This window comes from Odontomachus brunneus, unplaced genomic scaffold, assembly GCF_010583005.1.
Source record: "Odontomachus brunneus isolate Ranch 3 - 2012 unplaced genomic scaffold, Obru_v1 Obru_scaffold_051, whole genome shotgun sequence".
Taxonomy (NCBI): domain Eukaryota; kingdom Metazoa; phylum Arthropoda; class Insecta; order Hymenoptera; family Formicidae; genus Odontomachus; species Odontomachus brunneus.
The window spans coordinates 979,137-994,992 of record NW_022639501.1 but is presented as its reverse complement, the minus strand read 5'-3'; the positions used below and the strand labels follow the sequence as shown (position 1 = coordinate 994,992).

Sequence of the window (15,856 nt, the reverse complement as noted above, 5' to 3'; positions counted from 1 at the left end):
ATATATATATATATATATATATATATATATATATATATATATATATATATATATATATATATATATATATATACATATAGATACATATATTTGTATTAAATACAGCGTCAACAAGCATCCGTATTCTGTTTGAAAGTCAGAGCTGTGTTAATGGTACCAAATTAATCGTAAATTTCGAGAATGTGCGCTTACAGGCGGAACCATTAACGTCACACACGGTGAACTTGAACGATATCGTTATAACTTCTCGACTCGTCGACTAGGTCGACGGCGAGGAGCACGATTTGCTTCGCCTAAGTTCTACCTTTTATCTTAAGTGTCTTATTGCCGTGAAAAATTTTGTTAAAAAAACAAAGAGAAATATACATTATTTGTGTAATGAAGTGTTACAGCGAGTGATTTTGCATTTCGATACGACTATTCGCAGGTTCCCGCCGAACTGTATGCCGAAAGCTAACGTGGCGTCAAGTTGTGACAACTACTTTTAATAAAATAAATAAGATGAAGAGACTTACGACTATTATAATAATAATAATAATAAAAGTAATAATGAAACATGCAACGATTATGAGCACAAAACTGATGAAAGTTTACTGGAGCTACTATTAATCCTTATCCAGACGAGCCCTTTTTTCTCTGTCTCTTGTCGATTGAAAGAATGAATGATTTCCGTAGAAATGACATTGATGATATAATGGAAAACCTGTGACGAGTGCAAGTGTTTCTGAGATGTATCAGAGAATCATGAGCAAAATAAATAAACGCAACAGTTTTGTTTACGAAAGTAAAATCACTCGAATGTTAATTTTGTCGGATAAGAATCGGCGGTACTTGTAAGCGTGCGTGTAGATAATTCTTATCGCTGACAAGACGGAAACGTCTGTGAGACACTTGATGCCCGGAAGATATCCGAGAGCATTCCCTAAACCGATAGCAAGCCGTGCAAGTCCTAACATTCGAATTAACTGTGTTTGTCACTCAATTGGCACACAACAATAACCCTGTCCTATCATGCAAAATATTAGGTTGGTGCAAGAACGTTTGTCATTTTTCTGTTAAATTGTCGTGGAAGAGATTTTATTGTATTTTGTAGGAGAAATGGAAAGTTCTCATTTGATGTCTGAAAAAATATCGAATCAATGTTGTTAATTTTATATTCGTAAAAATGACGAATTCTTCGAAACTGGACGATTTCGTTTTCTATCCACTTGATGATCCAGATACGATGAGCCTTCTGTGCCAACCTAATAGAAGAGAGTCGGAACAGGCAACAACACACTGTTGGACGCCGCGAGCTCGACATGGCTGCTCTAGTGTCTTGTAGGGCGATTCACTAGATGTATGTAAAGTCACCAGAGCGGCGCGGCGTCGACGACAGGTGTCTCGGGTCCTGCCATACAGGTGTTCAGTCGGCCAGTGGTGGTCAGAGCGGCGCGCATTCGTGCGTGCGTGCGTGCATGCTTGCGTGCGTGCGGGCGTGCGTGCGTGCATGCGTGCATGCGTGCATGCGTGCTCCATTTCGTTCTGTGGCATCCGCGACGGGCGCGCGAACGAGGAAATCTCCTCTCTTTCGCGAGTGTTTGTTCTACGTTCCGCGGGAAAGAAACGTATTTTTTCTATCCACAAGAGGGAGAGAGAAAGAGAGAGTTACGAGTAGCGTGCCGAGTGACGAGAAGCGCGACGCGTATGCTCGTCGGAGCTCTGAATAATGACTCGGCCGAGGCGCAAAGTCATCGACTCGGGAATACCGAGAAGGGAGAGGTGAGAGATCTCTCTCTCTCTCTTTCTCTCTCTTCCGCTCGCTCTCTCATTCGTTTTTATTCCCTCCCTGTGTTTCTCTCTTTCTCTCTCTAAGACTGTTCCGTCGCTTTCGGACAAAAGTTGAATTTTCACACGCGCGAACGATCCACGGTGATCCACACGCAGGCAGGACCGATCGGAACATGAATTCGTAGTGGTGTATAGTGGGATATTATGCTAATTGGCTTTACGGTCAGGATGCGGGAGGAAGAGCTCGAGATATCACTCAAGGTAATCGCGTGACTGCAGAGGCTCGCCGCTTCTTTTTCGCTCGCTTACTCTCCGTATACTTGGTCGCCGTATCTTTCACTTTTCTCTTCCGTTCCGGCTCTCCTGCCTACCGACTGTTGCGCGTACACGCCTGTTTTATTCCAAGTTCGACTCGCGGCGTGGTCCCGCGAAAAAGGAACGGATCTTCCACGTCTAGCTGATTTGCTGCTTTTTTTGTCATTCACGCTTCAGCCGCTTCGCGTATGCTCTCGTCTCTCGTCGCGCGCCGCGATTTTCCGGCGAGCAGCAAAAAGGGGGAAAAAAGCGGCGACTGCGGCTCCTTCCTCGCATCCTCGTTCGTGCGCCGCGTGATGATATTCCGCAGCGAGACCGATTCCGACCGCCGTGTTTTTCGCCCGTTTCCTCTCAGCCGGGGCCGCTCCACAAGACGCTGATTTCTCGCTGAAACAATTGTTTTCGTTGAAACAGAAAGCAGAAATTGTTCACGAGCATCTCGATCTCTGCTCCGGCGAATTCTCACTCGCGAACTCGTGCACGAAACTCGTCCCAAAATTCATTCGCGCATATTCAGGCGTCATTTGCGCGACATTTATCTTCGACTTTATTCATCTGTCTGAAATATTGACTCGCAAATTTGCTGATTCCATCGCGATATTTATATGCAAATCCACTCACGCACGACCGGCGAGTACGTTCACTCGTAAATTCTCTCCGTTTGACTGTGACACGCGGGATATGTCATCGGTGTTAGCGAGACCGAGCATAGAATGATGTTCGATATTAATCTCGATGATATTCAGCACGACGATCCCACGGCCGTTGGACCGTCCCGACGAGTTTCACGTGCGATCAACGCGCCGAGGCGCCTGCAAACCCGGTGTGATCGACCGGAGCCGCGGAAATTCCTATGTCGCGCGCACCGAAAAACCATGTGCGATCACTATATGGAATCACTATATGGAATCGCGTAGGAACAATAAGTAAAACGAGGCGAGGAAGTCGCAGGCAGCGGAGACACGGGTCTTCGATGCGCGCGAGAGCTCGGTGCTGCTCCAGTGATCTCTGCTTATCTCGCGATTGTCATAACGGTACCTACTCGCATTTTCATCGCATATGCTCCTTCTCTATCGCTGGACCAGGCGCTCGTGTCCTTTTTTGTTATTTATGCAGGGTGTGCCGGAACCGCCGGCCACGCTTCCTTCTAGCCGCGCTCTCGTCGGCCGAGATTTCCCATTTATTTTATTTGGAGTTGACACGTTCTCCTCCACCAGAAGAGCGGATATTGGACCGCCGAACAGTGGGCGATTTGACTACCTTTCGGAGCAAAAATCTGTTCCGCCACAATTTTTTACCAATCGTAATGATTATTTTTGCAAATTATTCGTTAGACTTTCAGTTCTAATAACTACTTGCTACAAATTACGGAAATGCTGTTATTTCTTTGTAATCTTACAATAGAAGATGAAAAAACGCCAAAGAAGTATGAAAAATTGAGAAAACTTTGTTGTACAAAGTCAATCGTCATAGAACATGATGTATAATATAGTATGAGATATAATATGAGGTAAAATATAAAGAAATAAAAAATGAAATCGAGTGGCTACAAAATCCTAAACCTTTAAACCTTAAGTCCTTGAACCTTTCAATCTTAAGCACTAAATCCTAAAACCCGAAACTTTGAAACTAAATTCTAGGTCCTTAAACCTAAAGTTTATGTAGCCACTCGATTTCATTTATATTTCTTTACATTTTACTTTATACTGTATCTACGTCAAGTTCTATGACGATTGGCTTTGTACAACAAAGTTTTTCCAATTTCTCATACTTTTTTGGCGTTTTTTCATGTTCTATTGTAAGACCATAAGAAAATAACAGCGTTTCCGCAATTTGTAGCAAGTAGCCGTTAGAACTGAAAGTTCAACGAGTAATTTGCAAAAAGAATCATTACGATTGATAAAATATTGTGACGGAACAGACTTTTGCCCCGAAAGGAGTCAAATCGCCCACTGTGCGCCATGTCGCGTCGCACCTAAAATATTTTCACTATTATGCATTTTTGAATAATTGAAAACGGTATTAATAGTCGCTGCTCGTAACTTCGTCTCACGCGAGATGCACGAATCTGAATTTACAGTTTGAATCCGACTTTGAATCAGAATTAGTTTCTGGTTCTTTCTTTATTGATTAAGGCTCGTGTTAATAATTGTTATCTGAAACTTGTCTTATATGAGAGACTTTTATTTGGAATTAGAATCGAAGTTCTTCAGTTGAATTACGATATACAAAATTTTCTCTGAACTTGAGTTTCCGACCGTGTACAAGTACACTGAAAGAAAAATTACATTAAAATCAACAAATATTTCCTTGATCGGTGCCATTAACATATTTACTTAAATCTACATTCTCTTTATTTAAATCAAATATTGTTTATTTAAATCAGGTAAACAATATTTGATTTAAATAAAGAGAATATAAATTTAAGTAAATATGTTAATGGCACCCATCAAGGAAATATTTGTTGATTTTAATATAATTTTTCTCTCAGTGTAGATTAGATCAATCTGAAGGCAAAAGTTCTCTACAGTTTCGCGAACAATCACGTGAAATTTTGAGTTATTAATTAAAAAAGATTGATGAACGATCGTGGGCTGTACGGTAGACGCTGACTATACTGTGTCGTGCGCTTGTAGACTTGATGGAACAAAAAAGTCCTGTGCTATTTTGCAAATAACGCGTAAATTTTTTAGTTACTAATTAAAGTAGTAAGATAGAAAAAATGTAAGCCAAGTCCCTTTCTGGCATTGTAAACTGAAGTAAATAAATTATACATATAATTACTAATTAAAGAGGAATATAACGAATAATTGCACGCGATCATCCGTCAATCTTCCTTAATTAAGTCCTAAGCCCTTATGCTTTAAAGAAGTTACATCGGTTCTAAATCCTAAGCTTTAAAATGGAGTTAGTCAACTCACTTAAGGATTAGAAATAGTACGAAAAAAGCTTAAAGCTAGAAATACATAAAAATTTAGAACATAAGGCTCAGGGCTTAAAATATCTATTGTAGAATGGGATTTGTAATCGCGATTTGACTTGAAAACTCACAGCTACATTAAAATTGCTTAAATTAATTAATATTGCGTCTAAGCGTCTAAGCGTCTAAGTGCGAAAACTCAAGTATCTCACACTTGAAACAAGTTTCGAGCAACGATTATCGAGATGCGGAGTCCAAGTCCTCGTTTGAAATTCAGATCAATTCCAGCTGAAATCGACGAGCGACGAGCAGTCGCTTCGGTACACATTTCATAGCCCCGAGCTCGCAAAAAGTCGTCTGCTTTCGACCGCTAATTGCTAGAAAGCCATCGCCATCCGTTGATTTCGAATTAGCCAAGGCACGTGTACGCGTTGGAAAGGCATCTCGGTGGTCTCCGAACACCCTACCCTCCTCTCACCGTAGTAAGCTGAAAACCAGTCAAACGCGAAGCGTAGAAATATACGAGATTCCTTCCCCGGATGGATAAATCATGATGAAGATGTATGCGCGAAAAACTCCGACGGCATTAAATCGATATTAATTTCGTCGCACTGGCGCACACAGTATACGAGTGCTTCAACATTGGCCGATTCCATATAGACATAACGAGCATTCCAACGAGATTCCTCCGAACGATGAATTACGCATGTGTTAATGTAAATTCTAAAAACCGCATCCACAGAAACGAGACTGCCCTCGACGACCGGTTTTTTCCTTTCGTGGACTTACATTGAGTTCTTTCCACGTTTTACCGGTGTATAACCCACTTCCTGCCCCGCCCGACACACCGTCGCTCATATTCGGTGAAATTATTCGGGCCTTGATCGATCATTCGTCGCCGTGGATCTGTAAGGGAGAAACGGGTTTTCTCGAGAATATTTGCCGTGAAATCTGAGGGATTCTTAGGCCCGTATTAACATTCGTTATTTGAAACTTGTCTCGCGTGAGATACTCAAATTGTAACTTAGAGCTGGATCTGAGTTTCTCAATTCAATCACCAAATGCGATACACGTGACATTATACTTGTAAGTCATGATTCAGTCGAAAAACTCACATGCGAATCTAAATTTAAATTTGGCTATCTCATCTGAGGCAAATTTCAAGTAATGACTATTATATACAGACTTTAATCTCTGCTGGAGATGCCAATGGAAGACTTGTCCTATTGGCGCAATTCTCTCTAACTAATTCGCAGTTTGACGAAAAAAATCAATTAGTCGAGAACAATTATTTTATTATACGGAATATATTATTGATTGAATTGCGGAATTATTAAAATTAATTTATTTTTAATAGGTTTACTTTTTACTTAGAGCTTGTTAGCTATTTAGCCCTGTATTAATAGTCACCGGGAAAAAAAAGTTCAGACAAAAGCCAGATATGGATTTTATCAAGATTTGATCAAACATAATTAGATATAACGTTATATATGATTCAGATCGGTCCACATATAATAATAATAATAATATATAATAATATATAATAATATATAATTATATGTACAATTATATATAATTATATATGGATAGATCTGAATCATATATAACGTCATATCTGATTATATCTGGTAAAATCTTGACAAAATCCATATCTGGTTTTTATCTGAACTTTTTTTCCCGGGCCGTTACTTGGAATTTATTTCACACACACACACACACACACACATATGTGAGATACTCAGATCTTCATTAAGAATTATCTCAAAGTTTTTCAGTTGAATTATACGATCTAGGTCCGTATTAGTAGTCATTACTTAAAAGTCGTTCCACGTGAGATGCTTAGAAGTGAATTTAGAGTTACACTTGAGTTTTTTCCTTAAATTACACAATACATGCAACATTACATTTCTAATCGCGATTCAGCCGAAATATTTCCATTTAACTCTAAATTCAAATCTATGTATCTCATTTGAGGAAAGTTTCAAGCAACGATTATTAATACGAGCCCTAGTGACGTTATATCTGCAATCGTGATTCAACTGAAAGCTCTCATCTGACTCAAATCCGAGTCTCATTTGAGAAGAATTTCAAGTAACGGCTATTAATATGAACCTTAGATACTTATTATTTACTTGGAACTTCGAGTTATTTATACACAGGCTGCAGTAACGCTTATATTTCGATTAGTGACGCTCTTCTCCTGATTGCCTTCCTAATGAACGGTACATCTGACACGCGATTTAACATTTCTTAGGTGGTGATAGTAGGCAACGGCGCCGTGGGGAAGTCGTCGATGATCCAAAGATTCTGCAAAGGCACATACACGAGGGATTACAAGAAGACGATCGGCGTCGACTTCCTGGAGCGTGAGATCGAGTGAGTAAATTGCCGGTAATATCGAGGTGCTGCGCCGAGCGCGCACAATCGTATCGATCGAAAATTACTATTCAATGCCGAGCACGTTATTCGCGAACAATGGGCTAAATACGTAGAATTTCGTGATAATATTAATTAAATATTAATCAATCATCCATTATTGATTTGTCCATTATTGGCCCATTCTCACCGTAAATTCCACGAATATTTTCACACTGAAAAAGCGACGCGAATCGCTTCAGTCATTATACGCCAAACTGATTATTAATATCATTAATTAGACGTTAATTAGTCACTCATCATTTCCTCGTCGTAGGCTCGCTCGTTCCTGCCATAAATTCTCCGAATATTTTCCGCTGAAATGGCTGACCGATCGGCACGAGTTAAATCGCCTTGTTTATTACACACCGAGCTGATTATTCGCCGCTGATCATCATACCGCTATGTGCATGTACATGAGCTCGAACGGCGGTGCCTGAGAAAAAGCCGATTTAATCATACCGTGGGATACTTCTCGTACCCCCACCGAACCTGCACTCCGGCAGCGAAGTGTAATGTCGGTCAATATAAAAAAGGGAGATTTCGTTTCGTTGCACGCTACGCGCTTCGACATCCATCACTCACTTCATTCGTGCACCTGGAAGTCACGTAATTTGCGGGCAGTGTCCCAATTAAAATCCAGACTAGCGAGAAACCTGAAATCAATCGCCATTAAAATTAGAGGACTCATGTGTGAAAGTGGAAAGAGACAATCGATCCTTAAGCTCTACAATATGGAGGGAATTTGTAGTAGAAATTGCTATAAAATTTTGTGCAATATAAACTCTACTGACGATTTATTCCTGTATACTATTAAGGCTCCTGGCTGCTCACATTGTCTATTTCTTTTTAATGATGTCAGAAGCGAGAAAATGCATGCTAAAAATTTTCGCGAAATACGTTAAAATAAAAATATATATCTATAAAGTAACACTTGCAATCGATTAAACAAATTTGTAAGATATTCCGTGCACTCCCCTTTTGCTCTAACAATCCAACATTTGTCGTAAATTAACGTGACAATTCATCTTCTTAACCTATTTCTTCGCCTATTTCTATTCAGATTAATTTACAATTATTGATTGTTAGAGCAAAAGGGGAGTGCACGAAATATCTTACAAATTTGTTTAATCGATTCCAATTGTTATTTTATGGATATATATTTTTATTTCAATGTATTTCGCAAAAATTTTTAACACGCATTTTCTTGCTTCTGACGTCATTAAAAAAGAGATAGATAATGCGAGGCCAAGAGCCTTAAGAAAAAAACATAAATTATATATATTAAATATATTATTATATACTATATTATTATATTATATTATTTTATACATGTAAAACTTGTATACTATATAATATAATAAAATAATATTCTAGTTCTATTATTGAAATATAACATTTCCTTCTTTGTACACTCTCGATGGATGAGACATAGTCAGGAAGACGTGATGAATGAATGAGTGAATATGAGAAAATATAAATCATCCGATTAATACATTACATATATCGTGCCAACAGAGTCGACGGCGAGGATGTAAGACTGATGCTGTGGGACACAGCGGGACAGGAGGAATTCGATGCTATTACAGCGGCTTATTATCGCGGCGCTCACGCCTGCGTCCTCGCTTATTCGGCCACCGATAGAGATTCTTTCGACGCGATTCCGACGTGGAAACTCAAGGTATACAAGTCACCTCACTATTCGAGAGTCCATTCACCTCTCGAATAAAGAGCTCATCATAGATGATATAGTGTAAAACATAAATTAAATTAGTTTTACACTGTTACATAAAAAACGATACAAGATGTTCTGTGGCAGAATAGTTCCATAAATAAACGATGTTGGCATGTTATGATTTCGTCACGTATTCCTCCTGTATGAAGATTTCTCTGCTTCTTGTAGGTGGAGAACGAGTGCGGAGAGATTCCCACGGTACTGGTGCAAAATAAGATCGACCTTGTCGACCAATGCGTGATCGATCCGTGAGTTTCTCTTTTCTTCTTTTCTTTCGTTAATTCTACCTTCGAATTCGCTAAACAAGACCCTCGATATATCGTAGGGACGAGGCCGAAAGGCTCGGCCGTGCTTTAGGCTGCAAACTCCTGCGGACGTCCGTGAAGGAGGACATTGGCGTGATGAGTGTCTTCCGACACTTAGCGTCGCGATGTCTGCACGAGATGCGCCGCTCTGACGACGATTATCAGGACGACCTGCGACTGTACTCCTCGGAGCCTAGGTCCCCTGCAGTCATCAGTGAGTGGATTCTAATTCTCCTCGCGTTGTTCTATCGCTAGAAGTGCATTCGCTCGCCGAACGATGTTTCTAAACAAAAGAAAAAAAGACATTATCAGATGCGAAATCGAGAAGGGAATCTTGCTCTTGTCATTACTTGAAACTTGTTTGAGTGAGATACCTTGATTTGAATTGTGTTAACAGTTGGAGTTACTTGGAATTGTCTCCAGTGAGAATCACTCAGAGTTAGAGTTGAATTTAGAGTTAGAGAAAAATTTTCCAGTGGAATGCAATTGTAGATATAAATGTAGCATATATTATAATTCAACTGAAAAACTTGAATCTAATTCTGAATGAAAATCTGAATATCACATGAAACAAGTTTCAGGTGCGTGATGACTATTATATATATAATACGAATCTTAAACTTAGATACAAATTTCATATCGCGATTACATTATTATTTCACGTGAGACAAATTTCTAATAACGACTATTTAATATGGAACTTAATAAAACTATTGGATCCTCACTCAATCTTTACAGTCGCTTTCTGATTACGATCGACCCACCTCCTCTCAATAAATAATGTCTCCACTGTCTTGTCGCAGGTGCGTTTAATCCGGACGGCTCGATGTGCGGCCGCAACGCCGGCAATGGCACGATAATTTTGCGACCGGGCGGCAAGACGAAGAGCCATAAGAAGCGGAACTTCGTGAAGAACGCCTGTAGACTCTTGTAGCGATTTCTCTCGCGTAACGTTACGCACGATAACGTTACACGTCGTTATGTGCGAGGGGCTCGCGCGTGTTGGTGGTGTAATACGGTGTCTCGTACGCGTGATAGTTGTAAATATACATTGGTTTATTTCGTATGCGTAAGAACGATGATTTTACAGTGCCCAACTAAAGTGCGAGCTGGTCGAGTTTCCAGAATGGAACGGCTAGGACGGTCACGTAAGAGCGCGTAGTGCTACATCGTTTAACATCGGGGACTCGTTAATTTATACGCAATAGAGTTAATATACTCGTAATATTAACCAAATGGTTTGTAGATGATAAGCTAATCCACGAGAGAGATTAACATCGCATGTTAACTATGTGATCGTTCATACTCACGTCTGTGAACGGAAACAGTTGGCAGAGAGTGCGGTTTGACGCGCAGTTTTGTAAATACTTCGCTGTGTCGATTACTGAATTGCCGTTTTCTCTCTTAATTTTCTTAGAAAAATACGTTCTCTTTTTTGTTTTCAACGCTCCCGTCACACATTACAGAATTAGTTGTACGGTATGGATTGTAACGCTAGCATTAACAGTACAACAATAATGACGATCATACACTAATAATTATAATATAATAACAGTTATTCACAAAGCAACATGTCGAGATCGATCAAGCTCCCTCATTGTATGATCGTGACGAGAGGAAAGTGTCAACGCGACTTTAAGCGTGAAGATTCAAGCCGAAATCGAGTGAAATGGAAGTGCATCCCGAACACATGTAAGTTAGCAGTACAAATCACGATTTTGGCGCAAAACGTTATTACAGCAGATGACTTAAAGTCTATCGTATGTCGTATTTTTATTGTATCATTACAGAACACAATGATTCTTTGTACATTTTGCTAGAAACAAAATAAATCTCTGACACTAAGGCGTTCTCGAGAAAAACGCGTAGGCTTTCAGAAATGTAACTAATAAGTACATTACGGCGCAAACGAAAGAAGAGAATGAAAGCGAGGAAGACTCGAAAACATATGAGCGTCGGCGAGAAATCGCAAAATTTCTAAAATATATATTTCTTTCGAAATTGATTTTTGATCATAAAAAAATGACTGATCATAAAATCATTGCTTTCCGGCACACTCCAAACACATATCAACTGATTAATACTAATTGGTTAAAAATAACCACGCAAAGAGTGTAAAAAGGTTCTTTTTGGTGTTCGCTCTATACAGAATGTTGTATTATACAGGATGTCTGACACGAAACATGCAATACCACATGTGAAAGTAGAACACATTAACTTGAGCACGAAAGTCTCTGGCAGTTTGCAAACACGTGAAATTTCAAAATAATGAGAAAAAATTTACATATTTTAGAGCGCGCCAATCTTCTTTTTTACTCAAAATTTCACGTGGTTGTTTGCAAACTGCCAGGTTTTCGTGCTCAAGGCACTACCAGGTGAACGTGCTCTACCCACACATGTGATATCGTGTGTCTTGCGTCAGACACTCTATAACATAAGAGACTCTACATTTTCCCCGTATGTACATGACTTCGAAAAACTTCGTTTTATTTTAAAATATACAACGCATTGGAAAATTGCCGTCAATGTTAGACATCCCTTTGTCGATTAAAGGTAGACCTCTTTGCTGAAGTGCCGAGACGCTAAGTGTGTCTTAAGATGACCGTTTCTAAATATTCAGTTAAGAAGTAGGCAATGTCGCTAAATCCAGTTGCTTATTCTATACGGTGGAGTATTTCCGCGTGGCGGTTTATTTGCAATTATACTCGCGATTTCTATCAGGTAAAGAGATGATCAATAAGTCACGCTCACACAGAAAGAATTCACGACGAATGTTATTTCTCGGGAGTACGTCCAAAACGTACTCCCTGCATCCGCTACAATCGAGATAACGCCATCAGGCCTCTGTCGTTAAGTACGAGTGTTGTAGAGTTTAACTGGAGAACTTCTATCTTGTCTGAAATCCACATAGGAAACACGTAAACGTTCGTTAGATTTATCTGGCTAGAAAATCTCTTCTCTTCTCCATCCATGGCTTCACTGTAACTCCAAGATGTGCATCTTGTCTATATAGTCGAGCAAACCCTGCAGCCTCTTCTTAACGCGCTTTTGGTCGTCCAATGTGCAACCCAGAATGGCAGTCTCAAATATTTTATCGGAATGTCCTATACCATGGGAGGAGCATGCATTCATGAATTCCGCACACCTTTGCCGAGTACCACTGGGATCCTGACGCAAACCCACGACCAGACTATCAATCAGGCCATTAACCTGGAACAAAAACAACATATTATTAAGTATTTGTTATATCACTTGAAATCTATCACTTGTATAAGAAGATTGCAGAATCTTGAATACCTGATGTAGTGCTTCTTGCTGAATATGATCACGTTGGACTTTTACCAAAACATCCACAGTCAAACATCGCATAGACAACCTCTCCGCATACCTTAAGACATCATCCCTGTCAGCTGTGCAGGAGAATATATATAACAATTATTATTGATCTTATTATAACGTAGAAAAGAACATCAATTAAAAAAATAATGATTAAGAAAATATATACTTTTGTATGAACGCTACTGACTTTGCGCATTATTTCCCATTATATTATTATAGTTTCTCATGCAAGTTATCTTCCTAGAAAAAGTGCTTTAGTTATTCTATATTAAATCTGCTATTTTTAATTGTGTTATATACAACACTTTCTCTATTTAAAATAAAATAAATATGTGATTTAGTATAAATTTTTTTTATAATATTTATAAATTTGTGATTTAGTAAAGAGAAAGAAAAAGACAAAAATTACAAGGAATTATAAAAAAATTACTGCAAAGAAAAACTTATTTCCATAGTTTTATATTATTTCTCTTTCCCTCTTATTCTATTATTGTCACTCAAAATTCCAGAGCTATTACTTTCCATTCGTGGAAGGTTATATATTCTACAGCAAGATTCTAGAGCCTTCCACGCGTTCCGATCGATCGTAATTAGGAAGATTAATTAAATTACTCACGCTCCTCAAGAGTGCCCAGGATGTCATTATTCCGGAGAGTGTCCAAGGTCGTGAGTAGACTATCCTTCTCTTCCTCGAGTCTAGAAGCATCTTTCCGTAATTGTTCTACGTGCACCTCGATCTGGTCTAATAGGCCGACTAACCTATCCTTCGATTTCAATTCGTTACTACTCTGCTGTTGTGCACTTTCCATATTCCTTCTCGTTTCTCATCAACTTTCCGGCAAAACAGTTTGAAATTGAATTTTCTCACCGCTCTCTTTTGTTAATGACGATGAAAACGCAATTCAATCGTGCGAACGCGGGCCACCAAATGCCATCCGCCCTGTAGCAAGATATGATATGTTGAAATCTCGTGAGTCTCGCGTTATGCGCGCTATGCACTCAAAGCGATTCGATTTAATTCGATTTAACTCGACTCAAGCAAAAAAAGTACATAACAAAAATGCGCAACCATTTTGCTTATTTCTACGGACCTCCACGTAATAAATTTGCACGAAATACATAAGTTGATTTATATTTGAGTATTTTCAAGATAAATTTCTTACAGTGTGATCCTACAATTTATTTAACAGATTATTTAATAAATTTTCAAGAGTCAATTCAAGACGATCTTTTCGTGTTTAAATAATATAAGTGATTAGAGGTCTGTTCTTTGTAGCTGCACTGATGATGCAATATATTGAAGTGAGACAAATATACGTTTTCTCACTCTAACTTTTTGCACTAGTTCAGCAGTGCAGCTACATAGAACAGGCCTTAGGTCAGAAGAGCTTTTAATTTGAAAAAATCTGAGGTTAAAAATTCAGCGATCGTTATTTTTCACTTAATTCGATATATCTTAGTAAAAAATAAAAGTAACTTTACGATTTTAATATTTATAAAAATGTGCTTTCTGAACTTTACGTAAATTTCATCTACACTATTTATGAATATTCAGGTTTTCACATACGACCATACGAGGAAAAATGTGTCTGTAAAACCTCTCAAGTAAAAGATAAAATTAAAAATTGGAAAGCATCAATGTATCAATGGCCTCAAATCTAGTATTGGAAAGCTAGTATTGGAAATCTAGTATGTGAAAGCCTCAAATCTAGTATTGGAAAGCATCCATTGTACGTTGTAAATACTCTACTGAAGTATGTACTATCTGGAACGCGCGCTGCCTCTTGAGGTGTGCGGAATGAGAGAGAGGTTCCTTGTTTCCTCTCTTATCCTTATCTGGTTCATAGTATAATCGAAAGTGGGGAGAATGTGATACAATCCAAGTTAAAAGTTAGAGATAATATGAAAAGCAGTGACCACTGAATGGCAATTAGCCCGTTCAGCAGACACGATTTTCATCACTAAGCGCTACGTATCATTCGCTCAACCGCTTTGCAACTGTTGGGATCTGCTCAACGCGCCCAATGACTTAAGCTTATGAACGAAAGTTTAAGATATAAAAAATATATATATTTTTTCTCATTTATTAGTATTCACTTATTCATTTATTAGTATTCACTTATCGACTTATTATTAAGAAAAACAAAGCAAAAATGATTCCTAATTCGGAGATTCAGCTTGTGTTTAGAAATCAGCCAACTTAGCTTTTGGTTCAGATTGTACTAAAGAAAAACAGAGCGCTGTTCTAGACCTACAATCATGCTCTCTCTCATCCCGCGATACTCAAGAGGTAGCGCGCGTTCCAAGTAGTGGTAATTATTTAGTTTAGCGGCAACACCTCCGATTTCGATGAAAATAGGCTCAATCGACGCGTTTTTGCATGCCAAACAACTTTTTCCTCTGACAAAATCGTCGTTCTCTACTACGAAGTGAGATATTAATAGACAAAGTTGAGGGCGCGTTAGGTCAGAAAATCTGTCATACCATCTCTAGCTATGCGACTGGGGGGCTTCGCCCCCCAGAGCCCCCGTATCACGGGGAGTGGGGGCTATAGTCTCTTGTGCTTAAACTAGAGTGAATTTCTCACAAAAGACTGTAGCTCCCACTCCACCGTGATACGGGGAGTCTGGGGGGCAAAGCCCTTCAGTTACATAGTTAGAGATAGACGGTATAGCTGGATAATTACCAATTTTTTAATCAACGATTGTAACAAATTAATAGACTTTTTAATACAACACGGTGTTTTAGCATCTACAATATATTATGTTCATGTGACAGATTTTTTAACCCTATCAATGCATCATTTTAATATCTCGCTTCGCAATAGAGAGCGACGATTTTGTCAGAGGAAAAAGTTGTTTGGCATGCAAAAATGCGTTGATTGAGCCTATTTTCATCGAAATCGGAGATGTTGCCGCTAAACTAAATAATTACCCAAGTAGTATATATTTCAGTGAAGTATTCACACGTTGAATGTGTGAAGTGACACACTCAACGTCACATAGGACCGCCGCCATTTTCTCGCATGCAACCGGAAACCTTATGGCTCCTGCACAT

At 39.0% G+C, this 15,856-nt stretch overlaps 2 protein-coding genes across 6 annotated transcripts; one reads left to right on the top strand and one right to left on the bottom strand.

Moving 5' to 3' along the window:
- The first annotated feature begins 6 nt into the window (after positions 1-6).
- On the top strand, positions 7-11,305 carry LOC116845355 (ras-related protein Rab-23). Of its 4 annotated transcripts, none has more exons than XM_032817934.1 (7): positions 7-1,607; positions 1,882-2,031; positions 7,260-7,381; positions 8,939-9,101; positions 9,324-9,403; positions 9,481-9,674; positions 10,264-11,305. In XM_032817934.1, the coding sequence occupies exons 2-7, from the start codon at positions 1,975-1,977 to the stop codon at positions 10,392-10,394; spliced, it is 747 nt and encodes a 248-aa protein (XP_032673825.1). In that variant the 5' UTR covers positions 7-1,607; positions 1,882-1,974; the 3' UTR covers positions 10,395-11,305. The 4 variants fall into 4 exon arrangements, with proteins under 4 accessions (XP_032673825.1, XP_032673824.1, XP_032673823.1 ...); XM_032817933.1 differs by having other exon boundaries at positions 1,856-2,031; XM_032817932.1 differs by having other exon boundaries at positions 7-1,761.
- On the bottom strand, positions 11,209-14,093 carry LOC116845356 (BAG family molecular chaperone regulator 2). Of its 2 annotated transcripts, none has more exons than XM_032817935.1 (4): positions 13,963-14,093; positions 13,416-13,739; positions 12,758-12,870; positions 11,209-12,670 (listed from the first exon to the last, which is right to left on the bottom strand). In XM_032817935.1, exons 2-4 carry the CDS (start codon positions 13,606-13,608, stop codon positions 12,437-12,439), a joined length of 540 nt encoding a protein of 179 aa, XP_032673826.1. In that variant the 5' UTR covers positions 13,609-13,739; positions 13,963-14,093; the 3' UTR covers positions 11,209-12,436. The 2 variants fall into 2 exon arrangements, with proteins under 2 accessions (XP_032673826.1, XP_032673827.1); XM_032817936.1 differs by lacking the exon at positions 13,963-14,093 and adding an exon at positions 13,891-13,909.
- Between the last annotated feature and the right edge of the window lie 1,763 nt (positions 14,094-15,856).